Source organism: Crocodylus siamensis, chromosome 6 (genome assembly GCF_052110815.1).
Source record: "Crocodylus siamensis isolate JL-2025a chromosome 6, ASM5211081v1, whole genome shotgun sequence".
NCBI classification, from domain to species: domain Eukaryota; kingdom Metazoa; phylum Chordata; order Crocodylia; family Crocodylidae; genus Crocodylus; species Crocodylus siamensis.
Window position 1 is genome coordinate 33,008,741 of NC_143400.1, and position 22,263 is coordinate 33,031,003.

A 22,263-nucleotide genomic window follows, 5' to 3' on the forward strand; every position below is an offset into this window, starting at 1 on the left:
AACTAGCTGCAATGTTCCCTCTCAGTGGTGATGGCAGGCGAGTGCTAAGTGAAATATACATTCATTCATTTTAAAATGAGTACATTCATTAGTGTGCAGGCTTGTAGAGCAGCTGGCAATTACTCTCATATTGACTTTTCCATACACGGCTGTTTTCTGTACTTTCCTAAATCTCTCAACCCTACAAGAGGCAGATAAATATTTATACCTATTTTTTATTATTTTTTATATATATATTTGTACCTATTTTATATTATTTATATAATAAAAAATAGGTATAAATATTTATCTGCCTCTTGTGTGTTATTTTTATATTTTGGGGGGGGGGTTGTTTGTTTGTTTTTTACGGGCGAGACACCTGAGATTTCACCAAACAGGGCTAACTAAGAACACAAATTTCTAACTTCACTTATTACCAAAAAGCAGGGATTTAACAGGTCAAGTGTGTCAGGACTCCTTATCACTTACCTCTCACCTCTTCCGCTCACTTTGGTTTGTGCTGCCTTTTCTTGAACTGACAGCTGCTTTCCCAGAGATGAAGAGTGTCTAAAGTCTTAAAACTGTAAAGATGGCCCGGATATCGCCACCCTATACAAGTTAGTCTAATAAAAGGTATTATTTGTCTTACCTCAGTCTTGCATCTCTCATATCTCTGGATCATTATGTCTACACCACTGTTACCACCATTTTTATTGTAATGCTTACACAAGTCTCTCCAGGGCTTAGAGGCAGTGCCCCTCAAAACCAGACTACAGAAAGGAGTGGGAAGGGAATGGAAATATCCCAGCTTAGCAAGATGCATATATACTCATCATCACCAGTGGACTTTTATAGCCCTCATGTTACTTTTATCACTTTCACTCATTTCATTGAGTATGGTAATAATAAGCTCAATAATACTACCCAGCAATGGCTACGTGCCAACTTGGACACGTAGATTTTTAACGCCCCCTCCAAACTAATAAAGCCTTTGACAAATGGTGCTAAACCAGTAATAGGACACACCACAGACACACGTTCCAAATGATTGATTTATTTCACTTTGATGCAAAATCAAAGTTTACACTACAGCACAGAGACCAATTTTATAAAAGGTGGTGAGAGGTTCAGGACATGCAATACGTGATGTGTTTATGGGAAGGGCTGGATTTTTCTGTCTCAACAAGATGCTACCCTCTGCGAGGAACAAATTTTAAAACACTGAGGAACTGAAAGTAAATGTGGCACAAACATCACAACTTCCATGCACGCCTTCTCCTGTTACAGTGGATTTTCACCCACTAGACTTCAGTGTTGGGTTACAACAATTCTTTGGAAGAATAAAAAGTTCACACTTTTTAAAATTTCACAGAATATTAAGGCCAAAATATGTTGGGATTGTTTTCCTTCATCTCCTGAAACAGATCTACTGTGTCACTGAAAACTACATTAAGCTTCCAGCTCAAACCCCAGCCCAACCTTGTGACCTCCGGCACTGAAATTCTTGCCATCAACCAAGCCTGAGAGCGTCAGCTTCACACCTGGAGAAACAAACAGATTTTAATAGTATTTGCAAAGTACAAATAAAAACAGTATAAATAAAACAGTCTGGAGCAGCTCCCTGTGCCAACTTTCAACAGAGGTCCAGATCACACCTAAGCATCTCTGGCAAACCACCTCAGTCTTTTGGCAATGACTTACGCCAAACAAACAGCAGCATGTTGGACATTGTGTCTGTGACAGGACCACTCTGCAGCTCCACAGAGCAGTGGTACGATTGGCAGGGGTGGGAGAGTAGTTCCACCGGGACTTAGAATTCCTTCCATGTCCCGATAATTTTCACGGTCTTACCCACCCACACTGCTCTATAGTATAGGTTACAGTATTATGCCCCTCTGGAGCAATTCCCTATAACACTTTTCGGTTTACATACCAGGTCGAAGGGTGTGAGTGTACCCGATTCCAATCAGACTGGCATTATTCACTTTGGCCTAAAGGAAAATTAACCAAAAGGTACAAAGTCAAAAAGGTGAATTTTAATCTTGCTCTTACTTCCTTTTATAGCCATGTAGGCACATCAACTTCCTAAGAGACCCTAGTGCCCCCTTCATTAATGCGATACAAAACTAAAGATGGGACAACCTAAAATTGAAACAGTATAGTACATAAGCCTTGTTCTATGACATAATGCTTCGTTTTTCTCGGATATCAATGATGGTCACGGCCTAAAAAAACCTAAATGCTGCTGCTTGGTTTATCCATACTGTACCACCGCCATGAATGTCTGCTGACCCCGAGCCCTGTGTGCAAGACGGTAAGAGAAGCAGCTGAGGGAATTCCATGCGCTTTAGTACCAAGCCTATGAGACTCCCTTTCTTGAAAAGCTATTCAAGTTAACACAAGGCAACACAGTTTTCGCAGTAGTCTGAGCAATCCAGTAACAAAGTCAAGCCAACAGTGCACTCCCCTTCTGTAACTTTCTCAAGATAGCACCAATAACTGAACCTGTAAAATCACAAGGTCCTGCCAGTTCAAACAGTCACCAGTCTGTGCCACTAGTTCACAATATTTAAGACATATAAATTGTAATGAAATTGTTCCCCTGGTGAACTTCTTACCGCAACAGAAGTCTTTTCATCCAGCTGGTACTTAGCAGCAATGCCAAAGCGTGTATTGTTACTGCCAGCAGTCCAGGCAAGATTTACTGATGTCTCAACCTTATCATTAACCTTCTGATAGATAGAGCCACCAAATTCAGTCCCATCGTTCCTGTTAACAGATAAAAACGTGACTGACCACTCTGCGTGGTCACACTAATTCTCAGATCATCACAGGACATCTCATCTCTTCCCATTTCAAAGACATTTCCTAGCAACACCACCTCACCATCCCTGTATTTCCTACTCCTCCAAGCCTAATTCCCACTGTCTCACAAATGGAGTCCTCACCCTGGCCCTGTAGGCTCCCAGCCCTAAAATCTGGATTGTGCCAAGGAAATGGGGGAGACTTTCCAAAAGCTGACACATCACACACACAGTCCTGGACTCTTGACAAAGCAAGTAAAGTAACTGAAACAATTCTCTGTCAAAAAAAAATCCCTGCCTTGAACACAAACTGCAAGAAACAGAGATGATTCCCCAGAGCAGGGCCAAAGCATTCCACCTCCTCCGAGACAGGCATGCTGTCCAAGTGTAACACCAGCTTGGAGAAGAGCAGATATGGTGCAGGACTCCTGGGTGGTTACAGTCGTGGCAGTCTCCTGTGTGGCAGAGGGCACCTCACTGCAGGGCCTGGGTCCTTGGGGTGGAGCACCACCCACCAGCATGTACATTCTGTAACTGTCAAGGTCTACTGACACTGCCATCCGGAACAAGGGTTGGCTCTGTTTGAAAACACCTTCCACCACTGTACCTACAAGAACTGCATCACTTGGAAACTAAGTCTCAAGGGATGACAAATCAGGACAACCTTGCTTCAATGGGATTGGGAATGAAAAGAAAGCAGGAGGACTCTGTTACAGCCAGCAACTGGCATCTTCCCTCTCTCCCACCATCTAACTTATGTCCGATGCAGTCCTTGCAGTTTGCCCAGTTTCAGCATCTTTGATATGAGCCTTTTGCCAGGCTCAGCCAATACTTACACGTTAGTGTGCAGCTGGAAGTCTCCTGCCTTGTATCCTAATGCAAAGTTATTTTGTGACAGTTTAGATTTGGCAGTATCAAAAGCCATCTGATAGCCAGCAAGCCATCCTTCATAGCCTAGCACAGCCCAGCCATTAATGGTTGGCCCAGAAAGGTCAGCGTCAATGTTGCAGCCTAAGTTTATGTACTCCCGTTTGTAGGATGTCTTCAACTTCCCACTCTTCTTTCTGTAGAGAGAAAGATTACATTTTATCCCTCCTAGCAGGGACCCAATAAATACTGTTTTGAGAATCTACTCAGTGAACTTCATGCTTTGTCTGCCTTCAAGGAAGGCATGCATTGAGGCTGCTACTTTTGAGAAGGTCTTTGTCTAGTATTATATTGCAATTAAGTTACATAAAAAAAACCTACCACCCTGGCCAATACCCTTAGATGCATTTAAAATATTCAGAAATAAAGTTAGGATCTTATTTAGCCAAAGTCCTAAACTGGATAGTAAAAGCCAGTTTTCCTCAGCTACTCAGAAAGACTGCTTATTACTGAGAATTAGTACTGTTAAACCAAAAGCAGAAAATATGGTGTGCTACGCTTATTTTTTTTAATAGGCTTCCAGATCCATGACACCCACAAGTGATGGGTAAGATGTTCTGCTCATCTATTCCTCAAAAAGATCAAATTTAAAATGCAACTTCCGCCAAGGTTCTTACATTATATAGAACTCATCACCCAGTCTCTCTCAGCACCATCCTTGAGCCCTTGCCCTGTCACTTGGATTTTCAGCAACTTTCAGTCTATTCCTGTCAGTGTCTTCTGGCCTGTTCTCAGGCTTTCTGTTGCCCTCCCCTCCTTTCTCTCTGTTTCTCACCTTGCTCCACCCTAAAGTCTTTAGTCCACCTTCCCTGCCCCCCTCCCCCAGGTCCATCCCAACCTCTTGTCCTTCACTCTCCCTGACCTACCTCGGTCAACCATGATGGAAATACCACCTTACCTATAATCTGACCCTCCTCTAGAGCTTCACATCTGGGCTATAAGTCCTCATCTTGCAGCCCCTCCTATCCACACACACAGCTAAAACACTCATGCAGCCTCTGTTCATCGCCATAGCTACAATGCGCTTCCCTTGCCCTGCTCATGTCCACTCAGAACACTTGGCAGAGCTCACTCTTCAATTTGTCACTGTCCACATAACTTCCCCTCCGAATCCCCCAACATCACAAATGTGCACTGCTTGTTTTCATTTACAGCTCTTTATATCCTATTCTCATCCAATCTATCAACTTGCATTCATTATTATAAATCTGACCCTGCCTCATAATCTTAGCCTCTATTTCCAACCTGTTAAAATTAGATTGCATTTTCGTTCATGCTGCTGCTCAGACGTGGGGAGAGGCATCAGAGCTCTCTCACAAAACCCCAATGTTAACATGAGACTTGGAACATGAGCGGAATAAATAAAATTACTCAAGTGGTACTGTTGTAGATGGCAAAAAGGCACCTTTGAGTGAGAGCAGCTACCATCCCAATACTCCAAAAACCTGATACCTCTTTCCGGCAGCTACCATCCCAATACTCCAAAAACCTGTATCGTCTCTTTCCTTCAAACTTTTCAACAAGCGCTAGAGAATCAGAGGGTCTCTATTTTCATCCAAAAATACTGGCTGGGGATACAGGCAGTCCTCCACTTACAGCGTTTTGACTTACGGCAATTCGCACTTGCGGCGCTCTGCCATTTACACCCGTGTTATTACTTACGGCACTACAGGGAAATTTACGATGAGAAAGAGAGGGCAGCAAAACAAACATCCCTGGATCATTTTCTCAAAAAGCCATCAAGTGGCCCTATGAGCCCCTAAATCTCCCCAAACAAGCCCTTCTGAATTCCATGACCCAGATGAAGGTGTTCCTTCACTTTCTGATTAAATAAAATTTTATCTGATTAGCTATTGTATTGCCCTGTTTAACTGATTTATATACAGTACACTTTAGAAAGCATTGTACAGTGTATATCATTTATAGCTAATTAAACAGTTGATTTAAATATGGTGTTTATGGTCATTTCTATAAAATGTTGGGCATCAGGACCGTAACCCCCTATTATAACATCGTTTCTATGGGAAAATCAGATTCGACTTGCATCGTTTCGACTTTACAGCACCTTTTCCAGGAACTTAACCCAGCATAAGTGCAAGGACTACCAGTATACAAATACAGCTAAACTCCAAACCATGCCCCCTGGATTGAGTTCCACTGTTCAAATGAGGAATTAGCTCGCCCAACTGCTGAATCTATTCCAGGAGTCGCTAGTTCAAACTGAAAGAAGAGATTTACCCTGTATTTGGTACAAATGTGGTGTCAAGTGCCAGCTTCAACCCATCAGCCAACTGCAAAGGAAACAAAGAAGTCATGTTATCAAGACTCTTTGCTGAAAAATTTCCTCAGCTGCAAACATTAACTACTTTACTACCTTGCTGTAATTCCCATGTCACAATACTTTTGTTCAGTAATGTAGTAGATTATACATCAAGTCTGTCACTTGACCCTTTGTAGGAAGGGTCAGTAGTTTCAAGACAACTCCATGTTGAAGACTGGGCTGGTAATTTCACTGTGCACTATAGCATGAGTTCTGCACATATGAAGTTAACATCCTGCTTGTACCGTGCAGGGACCCTTTTGTTCTGCTTGTGTTCGCTATGTGTGCACCTTTAAGAACAAATTCTTGTAAAAAACCTTACACACACACACACTATACAAAAGCATGTGATGTGCCGTCCTCTATACCATACTTCATGCAGCTGACATCGCTTGGTTATTTCTGATTTACCACAGCTCTATGCCTTTGACTTTCTACTGTTAATTCTTGACTTGTTTTCACCTCATTTGCTGAAATGCTTTTATAGCCATCTTCTCCTCCTCTTACCTGATCCTCCATGGACACTTCTGTGCCCAAGGTGTTGTCTGTGTTCCACTTCTGGGTGAATGTAAGCCCATAGTCCTTGATCTTGTATTTGGTCTCCAGGCTACCTGTGGCTTTACCCGTGTCTGTGTTGGAAGAGCCAGTCGTGGTAAATTCCTGTCCAGAACACATTAGAATTACCACTCAGTGATTAATTTAAATACAATTTCCACATGACAAGTCCTGTCCCATCAAGCCATTTGTTTCCATACCTCACACCCTCAGGATTTTTAACACAATCCCCTCAATTCCTTTTTCCAAACCCCTTCCTTCCACTCTTACCAGTAAACCTAATTCTTTCTGTATCAAATGATGACCTTTTGCCAACCCCTCTTCCTTGGCACTTCCTTCGTTATGATGCCGGGACATATCCCTAAAACTCCTCTCTAATCTGGAAAAGCCGTTTTCTCATTCTCTATTTTCTGAAAACACCAAAAGCCGTTGCTTGCTATTCAGCTACCATCAATTCATGACTTCATCCACCTGGCTCCCTCCTTAACTTTTCATGACCACCTACAAAGCTTGCCACATCCTTCCAAAACTGCAGGTGTCTGTAACAGCAACATCCACCAACTCCACCCTCCCCTTCCCCATGGATCTATTCCTCGTGCACCCAGTACCTGACCCATCCACACATTTCACTTCAGTGGCATCATGTCTCCTCTCCTGCCTCAGCCCCCAACTCCCTATATTTACTTGGAAGCCATCATCTTGCTTCAAGAAATTAATCTCTGAGTTCAATACTACCTCACAATCAACTTACCCCTGCCACTAAACTCCAAGAGAAAACATCTTCTATTCTCCTATCTCTGTGGCCACCCTGCTGCTCGTGGCATCCTTCTCCTCCAATCTGTTTTTCACACAGCACTGAAATGCCCTCACTTTTGGATGGTCAGCAAAATGTTCTGCGCACTGCTGACTAAGGCTCCCTTACATTTGTCGCCAGCACAGCATTTGGCATTGCTGGTCACCCCATCACTCTCTGTACACTGCACTCCAGAAGCCAATGCTGCAGGGTCCCTAACCTTCTGATCTGCCTCCCTTCCCACCAGCCTGTCTCTGGCAACAACTGCCCTCCCAGTGTTAGGCCTCTGCTTCCTAGGAACACCTAAAACCCTGCTCTTCAACCCCTAGTGGTCTATCTCCTCATTCTGTAGTGCACTGTGCATTCCTCACCCCCATGGCAGTCCTCCTCTCCCTCAAAAACTCTTTTTTCCTAAAACATCAAGTCAACAGACCTTGATACAAACATCTTTTGCAAAAGAGGCACTCCCTCTCATCCATTTCCCAAGCTCTTTTCCCCCTGTATTTATAGGCCTGTCCCTCTGCCAGGACTCCCTATTCCATAAGCGAATCAACATCCGTTTCCTGAACCTCACGTTCACCTCTTTCCTTTTTCACATCTGATTTATTGCAACAACTTCCTATATAGCCATCCAAAGGCATGCAATTCCAGGCTCCAGCCTTTTCACAACCCTGTTTCTGCCTACTAATCTATGCATATCAGAGACATCTTCTCCCCTCCAGACAGGGCCCCACTGGCTCCCAAAGTAATCTCTGTCACTCAAGGCACCATGCTGTCAAGGATCTCTCCTCCTCTCCTTCCACTCTGCAGGCTCTCACTGTGCTCTCTTGACCCTGGCCTCCTCTCAAATCCTGCCAACTTAATCCTCCTTTCTGAAGTCATCCTTTGACAGTTGCTCTCCAGACAGTGAAAATCTACTCCTTTTTTCCCTGCCTCACACAGAGTTTTATTAAGATACTGTCCTACCCTGCTTTGCAGACTACCAACATGCTGTCAGTTCCTTGCACATTGGTGCTTCCTGTTACCAAGATGTTATGCCTCTTTTTGTTGGATGCCCATCCTATTCTAACAGTCTGGAACTGATGTCTGTGCACCACATATTAAAAAACACCACAGTGTAGAGTAGTTCTGGCAACAGTTATAATGCACCTCAGGTAAGTTTTAAGAAATGCCTCACAACTGACCTCATTTCAGTTGTTCTTTCACCTTCTGAATATCTTCCTCCAAGGAAGATAATTAATCTTCACCACTTAACTCCTAAACCACCTCTCTTTGAGGTTTACATATTTTAGTAACACAGTGCTTAACAGATTACAATCTTTAGCATCCTGATGTCTTATCATTGAAACCTTAATTGTAAAGAGCAGGCATGTCCCAAGCCTGTGAGAACCTGTATTCTTGAATGGTATATACACAATCGTCACACTACAGGGCCAGTGCACGGTGCTCCAAGACTTGGGAATCCGGTACTTTGAATAGTTTTGATGCATTTGACAGAAACGTGTTTCTGTCACGTCATGCAAAGTGATATTTATTTTTATTATGTCCATCTGTCACAACAGTCTTGCAATATATCCTGACCGTAACACTGACAACAGAAGGAGCCACTCCACGTGTGTGTGCACATCATCTCCGATTTCTTTAAGCTTGCGCAGGTGACTAAAATCAATCTGTCGCCAACTTTTATGGGTGGACTTCCCCAACTCAGGGACTCGATCCAAAGGCGCAAAAGGTATCATCAATACAGGGAAAGAGACTCCCAATGCCACTTTCACTAGCCATGGAAAGAATCTTGCTGTCAAATGATCAAAGCAGCAGGATTCTCCCAGCAGCTGGAATTGTATCTCCTCTGGACAAGGAGCACAAAGTCCACATATGTTACCATTCATCTCCAAGCTGTCAAAAGCAGAGCTGTGATTGGCTCAAGTTCCTCAAGGGCATTTCTGAAATCCTCAGTATGTGAACGCCCATTGGCTTCGTATCAAGCACTATTCAGAATCACTTCTCAAGTTCAACCTCTGGGCTGACCTTTCAGCCCAGTCTGGCTGGCATCTTCGGGGGGAAAGATCACTACCCCTGCTTCATAAAAAACTGAACTATTGATCTCAGATGCAACCACATTTTGACAGAGAAGCCTGGGAAGGACCGCAACAAAGTAATTTCGTGGGAAGGTTCAACCTCTTGAACGAAAAAGCCAGGTGTCTTGGTACGCAGTAATACTTTGTAAAAAAGGCAGAGTGCATAACTTCCATTCACACTCAGCTATGAGGTGCTTCCCGTTTCTGAATCAATGATTCCTTCCAAACCACAAGATCGTAGTGTTGTCACAGTGAATGCAAAATATTGTTACTCAAAATGCTAGACTATTGATCTGAAGCAATGTAATACGTTAGCAGTAAACTTCTTCCTAGCTATTTTTCTTGTGTTCCTATTTTGTGTTATTTTTCATATGTTACACATGTTAGTTTAAGGCACAGTGTAAGTTATGCACCCTGGTATGCTTCACATTGTCACTGCTCAATTTTGGAGGCAAGACAAAAATGGTATGACAACATGTGTCACTGTCTGGAGATAGGTATGCAAAACTAGGATATCCACAAAAACATTCAATCATTCTTACCAGCTGAACAAAAATCCAGACCAAGTTGCATGGAAAAGGGAGAAAACATTTTAGAAATTACGACGAATATTGATAGTTCAGGCGCGTCCCACTGCTCCCCCTATACAAGTGTACTGCCACTTTTTTAGATCTTTAACAGCTGTAGTAAAATGTTCTTAGCCTTTAAAAGTCCCACCTGTCCATACGTTCTGAGATTTCATACTTGGCAGCTAGGTCATTTTAGCAAAAAAGAACAACCATCCCCATACCTCCACTGAATAAAAAGCATTATCCAAACACCTGATTATGAGAAGCCCCCAACTGCAAGAACAAGTCAGATGTCTGTGAATTTGAGATGTGAATACATAACTGGATTAGAGAACTGAAGGAATTGTGGGGATAGAAATAGTCAAAACACAAACAAATCATGCAGTAACATAGGCAAATCACACATGAATAGCGCTATAAACAAGTACACACAGGAATGCAAGGGCTGGGACAAGAACAAGTCTGCCCAGGGGGAGATACTCCTGTGGTTAAAGGCACAATGAAGTCTATTCCTGGATCTGCCAAACTTCCGGGAGATCAAGTCACTTAAGCTCAGGTTCCCCATCTGTAAAATGGAGATTATGGTATTTTCTAGTTTTCAGAGAAGCTGGGAGTCTTCAATCTTTAAGGTCTATAAAATGCTCTAAAATCCCTGAGTGAAATGTGTTACAGAAGTCATGTTTTTATTATTCAGCTCTGGCACAAGAGTGGAACAGAGATCAGCCCAGTTTGAACGTAAGTGGAAAAAGAAGCCCCAGTAGGGTAAGACCCCAGCTAAATATACAAGTTTAATGAAGGCCCCCAGACAGCAATGGTAGTATATGGTAACCATATAAGACCAGTTCCTTTTTAAGCCAGCCAAAAATTTGGTAAGAAGGTTGAGTGCAATGTTGCCAAAGATAGCCAACTGGCTCTCATCCTCATCCAAAACCCAATGTAACTAAAAATGTTTGGTGTCTCTGTCTCTTCAGTAAACAGCCAGCTTGCGGGGGTGGGTGGGGACTCACAACGCTGTGTTAACTAGCAATGGAGGAAGATCTGGCCTCCATCCATATGAAGGGATGTGAACCAAAACAAATATGGTTCTGAAAATGTAGGGTACAAAAGAACATGCATAACCTGAAGCATGACAACACAAACATGTTTTAATGATTAAGTAAATACATGGAGAGGATGTAAGAGTGAGCTGTCCCTGACAAAAAAAACTGATAATACAGGGTGGCATGCTAAAATCTGCGCCCACTACAGAGACACTGACACACACATTATTTGCACCACCCATCTCCATTCCCTTATCTGAGAAATGAAACATGCACTAACAAGCAACACTTATTACAGGAAGTTCTCCTCCCTCTTCCAGTGCCAACAAATGTGCTCAGTACTCACCACTCCACTAGAGGACTTGGTCTTCAGCTCTAACTTAACCAGTCCAAATCCTAAAACACAAAAGCAGACAGACACCTATTGCATTACAGCATACAAGAAAATGAGAGGCTTTTACTCCTACATGTAGTAGTCTGGGAGCACTTACTTGAAACAGCCCACCCTGTAAGTAGGACTTAATCTTACTGGGAAAGAATTAACTAACTTCTCATGATCCATGGAAGTTAATGAACCATCTGCTTATTGAAGCACAAGGGAATAGTGAGTGTTCAAAAGGCTGAGCAGTCCTGAGTTAAATTAACACGTTTTAATTCAGAAGGTACCATCTGTTGTGGCCAGATGGTACCACCTTTGCAATTATCCAGCCTGAATTCCTGCACAGCACTGGCCAGAAAATTTAATCTAGTAATTCCTGCATCACATTCATAACTCGTTTGAGCCAGGACATATTTTTAGAAAGATATGTAATCTTACAAGTTCTCAAGAGACAGAGGATTTAACACACCCCTTAATATGCCATTCCAATGGTTAATCAACCACATGTTAAATATTTGTTCCTTCTTCCTACTCTCAAACGCATGGAAACTCACACTCCCGCTGCTTCCTATTTCGCCTTTCTTCCAGAGCCCTCAGAGATTTGCCCCACTACAGACTGGAATCAAACTCACCTTTTAGTTTCTTCTTTTCAAAAGCTAAATCAATTGAGGCACTTAAATCTCACAGCAAGTCAGGTTTTCTCAAGACCTTGTCCTTCTTCTCACCATGTTTTGACATGATCTCGCACAGATAATACCATCTCTTCCCTATTCCTACTTGACAGTCCACCATTTATGTATCCAAGGCTAATTTTAGCTAACTTTCATCCTGAATGCTCCTAGATTTCTATTCTAAAAAGAGAAACCTTTTAGCTGAACTTTGCCACATTTTAGCTTGGCCTTTGTTAACACTACCAAAAGAGATTAAAAAAAAGAGATACCATGCTAAGATAACCTTGCCTCTTGCCTACTTTCTGGACTACCAAGTCTACAGCATCACACTTACACTACGTATTAGAATCAACATACGATAATGCTACTTACCATAACCCTTGTTGAATACATCTCTGGCAGATTTCCCCAGGTCGCAGTAGGATGGTGGGACAGCCATTGGGTCTGAAGAGACGAGAAATGGGAAGAACCCATATTTTAAGACACAGAAACAAAAAATAGCTCACTAAGCACTTAAGGTACCCAGCGGAAAAGAAACCATGGTGCAAGGCAGTTGTCTTTCACCGTGTTCAGTGACTTCCCTTAGTCCAACACTGGTTTTGTCAGAAAGGTACTAGTGTATCAGACCAGAACATTTAACAAAAACCAATCTATACCCAAAACACTGTATCCTAGGAATTAAATTTAACTCCAACCGGATTCTTGTGCCTCAGTGTTAATACCATATTGGATAAATAACATACACACTCTCCAACATGCATATGCTACAATGGCTGTTCCACGCCACTCCAAAATAAAAACTTTCTTTTCCCCCACCAATGTTCTCAGCTCCTCCTCTCAAGCAGTCACCAGAGCTTTGGGAAAACATAAAAAGGACTTGTGTATATAGAACAGGGAGGTGACCCTGCTGATGTTTCTACAAAAATATACATAAAAGGAAAGATGGCAGCAGTAAAGTTTAGTCTAAGTAACTGTCTGAACAAACTTAAAATTAAGAGAACAAGACCCACAAATACATGGGGCACAAATCTAAAGAGAGAAGCGTTAATTTTAACACTGAATTTCTTGGCCTTTTTGATTTGTAACAAAACATATTATTTCTTTCAAAAGTATGTAATACCCTTTTCTCCAGTGGCTAAATGCTTTCTTGACATTAAAGATGGCTCTGGAATAGAAGCTACAGACCCCAGAAATGCAGATTTAGACCTTGAAGTCAGATACCCATCATGCCACTGTGACGGGTGGTTTCAGGAAGAACAGACTAACCCACAAGTGAACTTTGTTAACAGCAGCTCTCTGCCTCTTAATCCTTCCTAAATGTGGCCCATTTGTCAAGATTCCTCTGCTCAACAGCTCCACTAGCAACAGCCCTTGTTGATAAATTATCTCTGTGGTAGGAAGCCACCTTTGTTTCTCCCCAAAATCTCTGCCCTGTGACAATGTGATTGGGATGGACCCAGCAGAGGAGACACACCCTTACCCTATCTCTTTAGGTAACCTGAGCTGGCTACATTCCTGAGGGAGGGGGAAACCTGCTCCCTCTGCCTACGTGACTGTATCGGCTACCTGGGTGAGGAGCATCTACCTGGGGGGCTAGAGTCTGCCCGGCAACTAGTGATGTATTTCAAATTGGTTGGCCGACAGCCGACTGGAGCTGGCCTCCACTAGGCCTGGTGAATGAGGTCACAGGGGTTATATAAGTTAAGATTGCCCAAAAGGAGGGGGCAGCAGCCATGTGGGGGACTCAGACTCAGAGGAGTTTACCACCTGAAACTGGCTCTCTCCCCCAAAAATCATGAGCTAGAAATGGCCTGCCTCCAGAGGGAATCTCCACCAGCCTCTGGATGATGCTTGTGAGTAAGCTACTCAAGATCTGGTTAGATATCTAGCTGGCAGTAACTCAGATGCATGATCAAAAGGCTACCTCAGCCAAACTGTTTTGCTCTATGGGATTTCTGTGAGACTGCTCTATCCTGTACCCTATTTTCACCCTACCCCTGTAATCAATAAAGTCCTCCTTTGTGACCAGTGTAGGAGACTTATGAGGGGTGGGTCTAAATTATGCCTAAGAGGCCCCTTAGGTCTGCGGACTAAGGGACACTTTCCTTTTTGACCCCCGACTTGGGGAAGTGCCCCAAGTACCTGTGCTGGGTCAAGTACCCAAAGGGCTTTAGGCCTGTGTTTCCCCAAGGACACAGGGCCAAGAGAGAGTCCCTTCTCAGGGTGGTGGAAGCTACGTTACCCGCAGGCTAGCGTGTGTGCTCCAGGAAGGGGGTCAGCCAAACATGAGGCACCCCTAGAGAGGCACTCGGAGCCTGGAAGGTGGTCGGGCGCAGGGAAGTGGGCAGCTCAACGCGGGAACACCCCCTACTGTCCCGCCACACTCTCAGACAGAAATTCTTTCTTATCCAAGACAACAATGCAAGGAATTTACCTCTTAAAGTCACCAGTTCCCTTCAAACCATTTACCTTTCCTTTGATCTACACAGCAATGCTACTGTTTAGAAGCCTCTTTCTGATTTCTGGTGGACTTTTCTTCCCTCGTGTTCTTTCTAGAAACCTGACCATTTTTATTCTGACCTTCGTAGGACAAGAAATTGATTCTTGCACCAAGCAGCTTCTAACACTGCCCTCAAAAAGACAAGACTAATCAAATGCAGAACTGCTTTTGCTCCCTCATGTCAAGGTTTCTGTATTAACTCATCCTTGCAACTGAACAATGTAACCCTTTCATAGATGTTAGGAGCTGGAAGGGACCTTACAAGATCATCAGGCACAGCCCCCCCTGCACTTGGGCAGGGAAGCACAGCAAAGTGGGCGCCAAGCCGTTTTCTGAAGATCTCCAGGGTGGGTGACTGTACCACCTCTGAGGGGAGCCTGTTCCACACTCTCAGCACTCAACTTGTAAACAAGTTTTTCCTTATGTCCAGTCTGAAGCAATCTTTAATCAGCTTGTGCCTACTATTCCTTGTCTTCCCCTTTCCCTAGATGCAGCATTCAGATAACTTCCACTCCCCTCACAGATACCTTAAGGATGGCTTTCCATGCCATATATATATATATATATACACACACAAATATCTATCTATATATACCTGTGGGTCTAGCAGGTCTAGAACAGCTGGACATGACTGCAGACTCCTTATATGAAGCTTTAGGTAATAAATTACTGTACTTCTTAACTGTTAAATTATAAAATGCCTCTCTACCTGTCAAATACAGAAAAAAGATGCATGCTGTGTTAAAGATAAAAGACAAGTGACATTGACACTACGCCGCAGGAATTGTGGTAACAGTTACAATGGTCGCATTTCTTTATTAACGCTACTTTCACCCAAATAATCTTCCAAATGAATACTCATCAAGCTCTACACCCAGCAGCAAGAGGCATCACACGGTTTAAAAGACCACCCGATGCTCTTTCATCCGCAAGTCTCTTGCTGGGGGATTGTTGGCTGCACTTATTGCAACACAGCTCAGTGACTTGGTCCAGACTAGATATTTAACAAAAAGGCATAACTGAGGCAAGACCTATACCCTGGGAAAAGTTTAAAAAAACAGTACTGTGGATAGGTGATAACAATGCTTATCACATATCTGCTGGATTGGTTTTTAAACCTTCCCAGGGTGAAGGTCTTGCCTTGGTTATGCCCTTTTGTTAAACAGCAGGCACTTTTACTAGCAAAAGCCAAACCCTGAGATGGCACCACGGTGACTTTGCATAAGCCCCTCAGAGGCAAAAGTAGCAGCAGGATGGAAACCCGCCCACCCGCCACCGTCCTGGAGCAGGCCACAGCACTCCTCCGTCCCCCGTGTGGGCCGGCAGCATCCCCCCACCCCCTGGTTTCCAGCACACGCGGGGCTGCCACTTCCTGCGTCAGCCACGCGGTGTGCTGCCAACGCCCATGATTTCTGGCGTTGCTCTTAACACAGCCATGCTTCAGGAACGTGAAACCGTCGCTCTTTCTTTTACACGTGTATATGAAGGTGTGTAGGGAGGGAAGCACAGCACCCGGCCCACAGCAAGGCCTGCTCTGCCCCACGCCGGAACAGCTGCGCCCATCGGGGCCCCGCGCCGCGCCGCGCCGCCCTCCCGCGCGCCGGGACCAGCCGTTGGCCGCGCCCGCCACAGGCCGCAGGCGCAGCCCAGCGCGGAGGCCGCTGCCTGTTCCCGCTCCCGCCCCCGCCCCCGCCCCGCGGCACCTGGCGGCGGCGGCGCCCGTCCGTCCGTGTGGCTGAAGGACTCCGCAAACGCCCGCGGCCTCCACGTCGCTCTGCCGACGTCACCGCGGGCGCCGCGCAATGACGCGCAGGACGACGGGCAGGGAAGACGAGCGCTCCCGGCGAGCCAACAGGGCGCGCCTGCGCACTAGGCGCCTCCGGCCCGCCCGCGGCGCGCTCGGGCGCCCCCTGCCGGCTCGCGCGGGCGCAGACAGAAGCACGTGCGGCTGGAAGCCGGAGCCAAGCGACGCATTTCCCCCCCCCGCCGCAGCCTCGGCCCGTGGTCCCGCGGAGAACGAGGAGCGCTTGGCAAAGGGAAGGTCGGAAATGCAGGTGATTAGCCGGGGAGCGCACCACATCCTGCCTCTCTCTCGGCCCTTTGAACTCCTGGGAGAGGCCATAATTAGGAGGGCTCAGCCGGTGCCCTCCCTGCTTGCTCCAGCTCTTGAAGCCTTGTTTTGAAGTGTTGATCCAAGAGATTTGAAGAGCTTTGTTGAAGCTTGTGTGGGCTGAAGAGAAAGGAAACAAGGTGAGAGCGGGAGGCCGCGATGGGAAGGGGAGCCAGGTTATGTATAAGAGAGACGGTCCTGTCCGCAGCTGCGCCAGACACCGACTGCGAGAGAGAGACTTGCTAAGCTCCAGCGCGGCTTAATTAACAGCCAGAGCTGAAGCACCCCCTGGGCACAGGTTTGCCTGTCTGAAGGATGGGCGCAGTCTGGCTGCTGGCACTCAGCTGCATCTGTTCCCCGCTGGTAGCCCTGGTCCTAGACTCCAACACCATCAAGAGCGCTGCAGAAGTGCACAGCCTCAAGAAGGTGAGAGCCCAGGGGCCGAATGGATTTGGTGGGGAGGGCCATGAATCTGGCTGATCTTTCAGGCTGTAAACAGAGGCGGGTAGGGCCGTTTGGATCAGGGCCTGGCACGCAGCAGAGAAACATTAAGCAAGAGGATAGACTTACTTTTGTGGTACTAACGGACCTACTTGTGCAACATGTGTGGCTGCAGCACTAGCCTAAGCAGACAAGATTCAGATGTCATTAGAAATTCCCGTGTCCAGCTGGACGTGCTCTAAGTGGGGGAAATTCTGAGACTGTGGGTGCATAGCTCTTCTCGAAAGACATCAGGAAAAAGACTGCTTATATATACACAAGCCAAGTGGTGGCTGGTGCTGATGAGCTCCTTCCCAGAGCGCTACATTAAGGGTCCAGGACTGCAAGCAAAGGAGGCTCAAGTCCTGTTTTCAGTTCAGAAAATGACCTGGTCTGTAGCATCAGGCACTTACCAGATTGCCGTGGGCTATGAACACCACCCCTATGGGTAATAAGAAATGTAGAACTGCTACTTTTAAAATAATAATGCTAATATTGTGAAAGAACCACTGCTTGCTGAGGGCCAGTACTGCACAAGGCCTAATGAAGAATGCAGCTGCAGCCCTTTTCACCAGACATGCTGTCCCAGAGCCAGAACATTAGCAAATCTGATTTCTGCAATAATGCGTGCAGAAGGCTCAAGTCTCTTTCTGTACAAGCAGCAGAGCATTTTATAACTGGTGCTGATGAACATGAGTTTTTCCCTGTAAAGAAAATAAGCATTCTCCCCCTCTCTCTGTAGGGCTCACCATGCATGACAGACAAAGACTGCAATGGAAGCAAATTCTGTCTCAGTCCCCAGGATGGCATGCCTTTCTGCTCTACCTGCCATGGGTTACGGAGAAGATGCCAGCGCAGTGCTATGTGCTGCCCAGGGTCTATTTGTCTAAATGGTAAGCGCTCACACTCATGTATCCCTGATATTTAAAAGGGAGAGTGAAAGTAGAACAGGAAGGACCATGCACACTGCAGAAGTGATGGTGAGGTTTTGAGAGGTTTGCTTTCTGATAATGTTGACTCTAATCCCTATGTAAAGAAATTACAAAGCAGTTTTCTTAACTGAGGCATGCAGCAGACTAGGAGCTTTTTCAAAACAAACTGCAGTGTCATATACACAGCTGAATGCATTAAGCACAGCAAAGCTGATAGCAATAAGAACAAAGCAGTTGTTATGAAGTGTAGCTAACTCAGGCAAATCTATAGCCAGCATGTTCAGGGGACTTACCAGAAAGCAGTCTTACAGCAGGAAGAAATAAAATTTTAACAAGAGGCTAGCTAGGAACACAGTGAAAATACTGATACAGCAAAGAAAAAAGCATTCTATAAGTCGCTCTGTATTTAGAAAGAAATGCAACATATTTACACCGTACAGCAACAAGGAAATATTTTGACCAAAAAGAAAGGTACAAGAATGAATTAAGATGTGGGGAATAAGAGTCTCACAGTTATAATCTCTGTAGATTTTCCAAGAGATTAAGGTTAAGAGATGCACTGATCAGCCTATCACTATTTCTAAGGGAAGCTTCTTTAATTTAACAGAAAGCTTCTAATGGTTGGCAGCTGAAATTCAGACTAGAAATCAGATTGATACCGTTTAACTTTTAATTAAAAGTCAGACTAACTTACCCAGGGGTCTACTGGATTCTTCATCATCATCACCTGAAGTGGTGGAGTACACACTGGAAGTCTTTTCAAAGACAAGCTGTAACTTAAACAGAATCTGTGGTCTTAATGTTGATATTAATAGTGAGGGTCTGTGGCCTGTGTTTGTGCAAAAAAGTGAGACTAGCTGCTAAGAAAGTTTGGGGTTTTTTCCAGCCTTAAAGCTCTATGCAGCTATGAAAGGTCCCTCCAAACAGCACTATCAGCATTCCAGCGCTCTCCATAGATATCCATAATTGTAGCCTTCTCCTTTTTGCACTAGATGTTTGCAGCCGGGCTGAAGAAGTTAACCTAACAGAGGGAAGGAGGAATGATGAGCAGGATGGTTCTGAGCTGGAGTGGACAACCCAGCATCAGAGCCAAGAAAATTCTTCCAAGAAAGCAAATGTTACCTCTCAACATAGCAAAGGTAACGTGGGCTGAATAAGAAGAGGGGAAATCATATTCCAGCAGAGGAATAAAGAACACCAAAATGGCAGGATGGGGAGGGAAAGAGAGAAAAGCAAGAGTCTGTTGAGATGCCTGGAATCTCCCATTAGGAAAGTGTTTGTACTTTACTTCATTCGCATAAGAAATGCGAACAGATAGATTCCAGCAATCCTTTAAACTATGCATTGGAGAGAGCTGCACTGGAGAAAGCCACATAGTTTCCTCCACTGAGATTAAAATAGCACCTAAGATAATTCAGTCAATGATTTACAAAGAGGGGAAGAACTGGGGTTTGGTTAGTAGAACATCCAGAAAAAAAACCCCATATGTACTTGCTCAGAAATAAAACACGTTCAATTTGTTTCTCTTCATGAACTTAGGACCTCACATTTTGCATTGTGTACAATGGCAAGCAGATTGATTATGCTTATGTAATAGGAAATAAGTTTGTTATTTGTAACTAAAAAGCTAAGTGTGCAATGTTCCTTTAACATTGCACACTTTCTATAATTAACCCATTGCAATACAGGAAAAGCAGTGGCAGAGGTTTCAAGAGTTTAAGGCTTCAAAAGCTCAGTTATTCAACAGGTTTGAGGAACTGTTACTAGAGACTATGCTAGTAAAAATAATGCAGAAGTCACAGGTAGCACAGGGGCCTGTTGTGCTAATCACCATACAGACAAAAAACTAAAGCTGCAAATGTTTATAAACGTGCCTAAATGTTTGCTCAGATCGGGACAGAGAGAGGAAGACTAGCCCCATCCGAATGAGCTCGCAGTTAAAGAGTAAGCTACAAATGAGCAAATACTAGTGAAAAACTTCCAGAATGGAAGATGGGTCATGTCCACAGTGGGGAGAGGGGAAGGAGAGCTGTATACAACCTGTAGATTAATGCAACAGCAGCAGCAGTCCTGGCTGTGATTATTGCTCAGTAAACTTTTGTATGCAGCACACTAACACTTAAATTCCTTGCTGAGAAGATAAAGATGACTTTCAGGGTGGTGATGCTAGAGGTCAGGCAGTTAGTTGAAACAGCACAAAGATCTTTGCATTAGGAAAATATCACTCATGTTCCAAGTGTCCAGCAGGCAGTTTGTACTTAGAAGTTTAACCATTAGCCCACTTTCAGGTTTTGAAGCAGCTGAATCAGAGCAAGGGCTGTGTAGGAGATGGGGTGGGGAAAGGTGTTCTACAACTGAGCAGATCAGGACTCTGTCCTAGAGCAAGTCACACCTCAGTTTAAGGTCTCCTTTAGCTTCTTGGCCTGAGGAACAGGCAGTCAAGCAACACCCTGGCAGGAAGCTGCAGTGAGTCCCCAAGTTTTGCTATCAATTGAGAGCATCTGAACAGGGCAGAATTAGGGTGAGAGGAAGCAGCAGCAATGGGTCCCCACTGGTGGGGCTGTGCTTCTTCACAAGGAAGAGTGGGTGGGTGGGTGGGAGGGATCTGTGGGCAAGGAATGGTGTTTGAAGGAGCAAAAGTATAGGGTGAGTTGATACATTTTGTGCAGGTCAAGAGGGAGACAGCTGCCTCCGGACATCAGATTGCACCACAGGGCTTTGCTGCGCTCGCCATTTCTGGACCAAGATCTGCAAGCCGGTTCTTCATGAGGGGCAGGTCTGCTCTCGACGGGGACACAAAGATGTTGCTCCAGGGCCAGAAATCTTCCAGCGCTGCAACTGCAGCCCTGGCCTGACCTGCCGTGTGCTACTCGCTGGGATTCCCCAACGATCACGCTTAAGTGTTTGCCAAAAAAGTTAAATTACTATTAAAATACTCAAAGCCAGAGGAGAGAGGAGGATTCACCTTCTAACTCCAGAGTGACCTATGCACTATTCTGTAAAATCATCCCTAAACTTCCAGACAAACACTAAGAACATTCAGTTCTAAGAGGCGGGCACCACGTTCTCTCCTCCCTTTCAGTGCCCTGAGGGTCCTGCCATACCCGCCATTAAACCCTGGTGGGCTGACCTAGAGCCCAGGGACATTTTGGGCAGAGTGGGGAAGTCCTTTTGTAAAGTCTCTATTCCAACATCTGACTCCAGGTGCCAAGGTAAGGAAATAAAAAACATCATGTTCACCTGGACACTAAACTTTTTCCTGAAGCTTTCCCCACCCCCAGTCACTGAACCAAGAACACAACTTTGCCTGGAGCCCAAGGCAGAGGCCAGGTGCTTACTGGCTGCTCTAGGGATCAGTGTTTCTGTCCTACAGCATGGAACAGAAAAGGCCTACCCAAAGCAAGCATGAGGCTGATCTAGGGTCCTCATCTCTACAGTCCCTGTAGGGAGGGGTTCTCTGTAGCAGACCTTCCTTATCCCAATTTCCAACTCTTTGGTCTCTTAATGGAACAGCTCAGTTCTCTCAAAGGAGCCAAACTTATCACCTAATACATAACATGAAGAGCTGCAATCCAAGCAGGGTGCCAGGGCTGTTGACAAAAACAGGACCACAAAAGTCAATGTAGAAATGTCATTCTCCGCCACCCTCCCCAGAGGCCCAACCACTACCTCTCCCACTACTGAGAGAGAGTTCAAACCAAGTCCTGACTTTTTTTAAGTAAAAAAAAAAAGATAAAAAGACAAAAAATGGCTAATCACCAGTGGGAGAGCATGTGCCACAAAACCACAGCTCCATGCTGGCCCTCACTCATGATGCTCAAAAGAAAGCTACACAAGTCTCAGCAGGCAGGCTGGGAGCAGAAACTCCCAACTTCACTGCCCTGACATGGAAAAAACTCAGGAACTTAACATTCTTTTGTTTCACCTCATTTTAGGCCCCTGCTTGCATCTCCCATTAACTTCTCCCTGCTCTGCTTGATAACCATTCATGTCTGCTTCATGGGGTCAAATTCATTAATGCTAAAACAATTGCTGTAACTTGAATTTAGCTGGGCCTGTCTACAGCCCTGTGGAAGGGCACTTAATGCCTCTCTCTCTCAACTGTACCAGGCAACGCAATTAGATA

General features: G+C 44.8%; 2 protein-coding genes across 4 annotated transcripts; one reads left to right on the plus strand and one right to left on the minus strand.

Annotated features, from left to right (window-relative positions):
- Positions 1-1,013: 1,013 nt before the first annotated feature.
- On the minus strand, positions 1,014-16,447 carry VDAC3 (voltage dependent anion channel 3). Of its 2 annotated transcripts, XM_090053189.1 has the most exons (10): positions 16,319-16,447; positions 15,211-15,324; positions 12,488-12,559; positions 11,412-11,461; positions 6,538-6,690; positions 5,949-6,001; positions 3,620-3,847; positions 2,598-2,748; positions 1,913-1,970; positions 1,014-1,520 (listed from the first exon to the last, which is right to left on the minus strand). In XM_090053189.1, exons 2-10 carry the CDS (start codon positions 15,242-15,244, stop codon positions 1,429-1,431), a joined length of 891 nt encoding a protein of 296 aa, XP_089909315.1. In that variant the 5' UTR covers positions 15,245-15,324; positions 16,319-16,447; the 3' UTR covers positions 1,014-1,428. The 2 variants fall into 2 exon arrangements, with proteins under 2 accessions (XP_089909315.1, XP_089909316.1); XM_090053190.1 differs by lacking the exon at positions 15,211-15,324.
- Positions 16,418-22,183, plus strand: DKK4 (dickkopf Wnt signaling pathway inhibitor 4). Of its 2 annotated transcripts, none has more exons than XM_090053191.1 (4): positions 16,418-16,669; positions 17,948-18,098; positions 19,130-19,276; positions 20,807-22,183. In XM_090053191.1, exons 1-4 carry the CDS (start codon positions 16,418-16,420, stop codon positions 21,055-21,057), a joined length of 801 nt encoding a protein of 266 aa, XP_089909317.1. In that variant the 3' UTR covers positions 21,058-22,183. The 2 variants fall into 2 exon arrangements, with proteins under 2 accessions (XP_089909317.1, XP_089909318.1); XM_090053192.1 differs by having other exon boundaries at positions 16,532-17,151.
- Positions 22,184-22,263: the final 80 nt, after the last annotated feature.

Coding starts and splice junctions, on each gene's coding strand:
- VDAC3 (XM_090053189.1), bottom strand. CDS start 15,244: ATGTCCAGCTGTTCTAGACCTGCTAGACCCACAG. Junction 6,691..11,411: donor CCAAGTCCTCTAGTGGAGTG/GTGAGTACTGAG, acceptor TGTTCTGGACAG/GAATTTACCACGACTGGCTC. Junction 1,971..2,597: donor ATGAAAAGACTTCTGTTGCG/GTAAGAAGTTCA, acceptor ATTTTCCTTTAG/GCCAAAGTGAATAATGCCAG.
- DKK4 (XM_090053191.1), top strand. CDS start 16,418: ATGACGCGCAGGACGACGGGCAGGGAAGACGAGCGCTCCCGGCGAGCC. Junction 16,670..17,947: donor AGGGAAGGTCGGAAATGCAG/GTGATTAGCCGG, acceptor CTCTCTCTGTAG/GGCTCACCATGCATGACAGA. Junction 18,099..19,129: donor AGGGTCTATTTGTCTAAATG/GTAAGCGCTCAC, acceptor TTTTTGCACTAG/ATGTTTGCAGCCGGGCTGAA.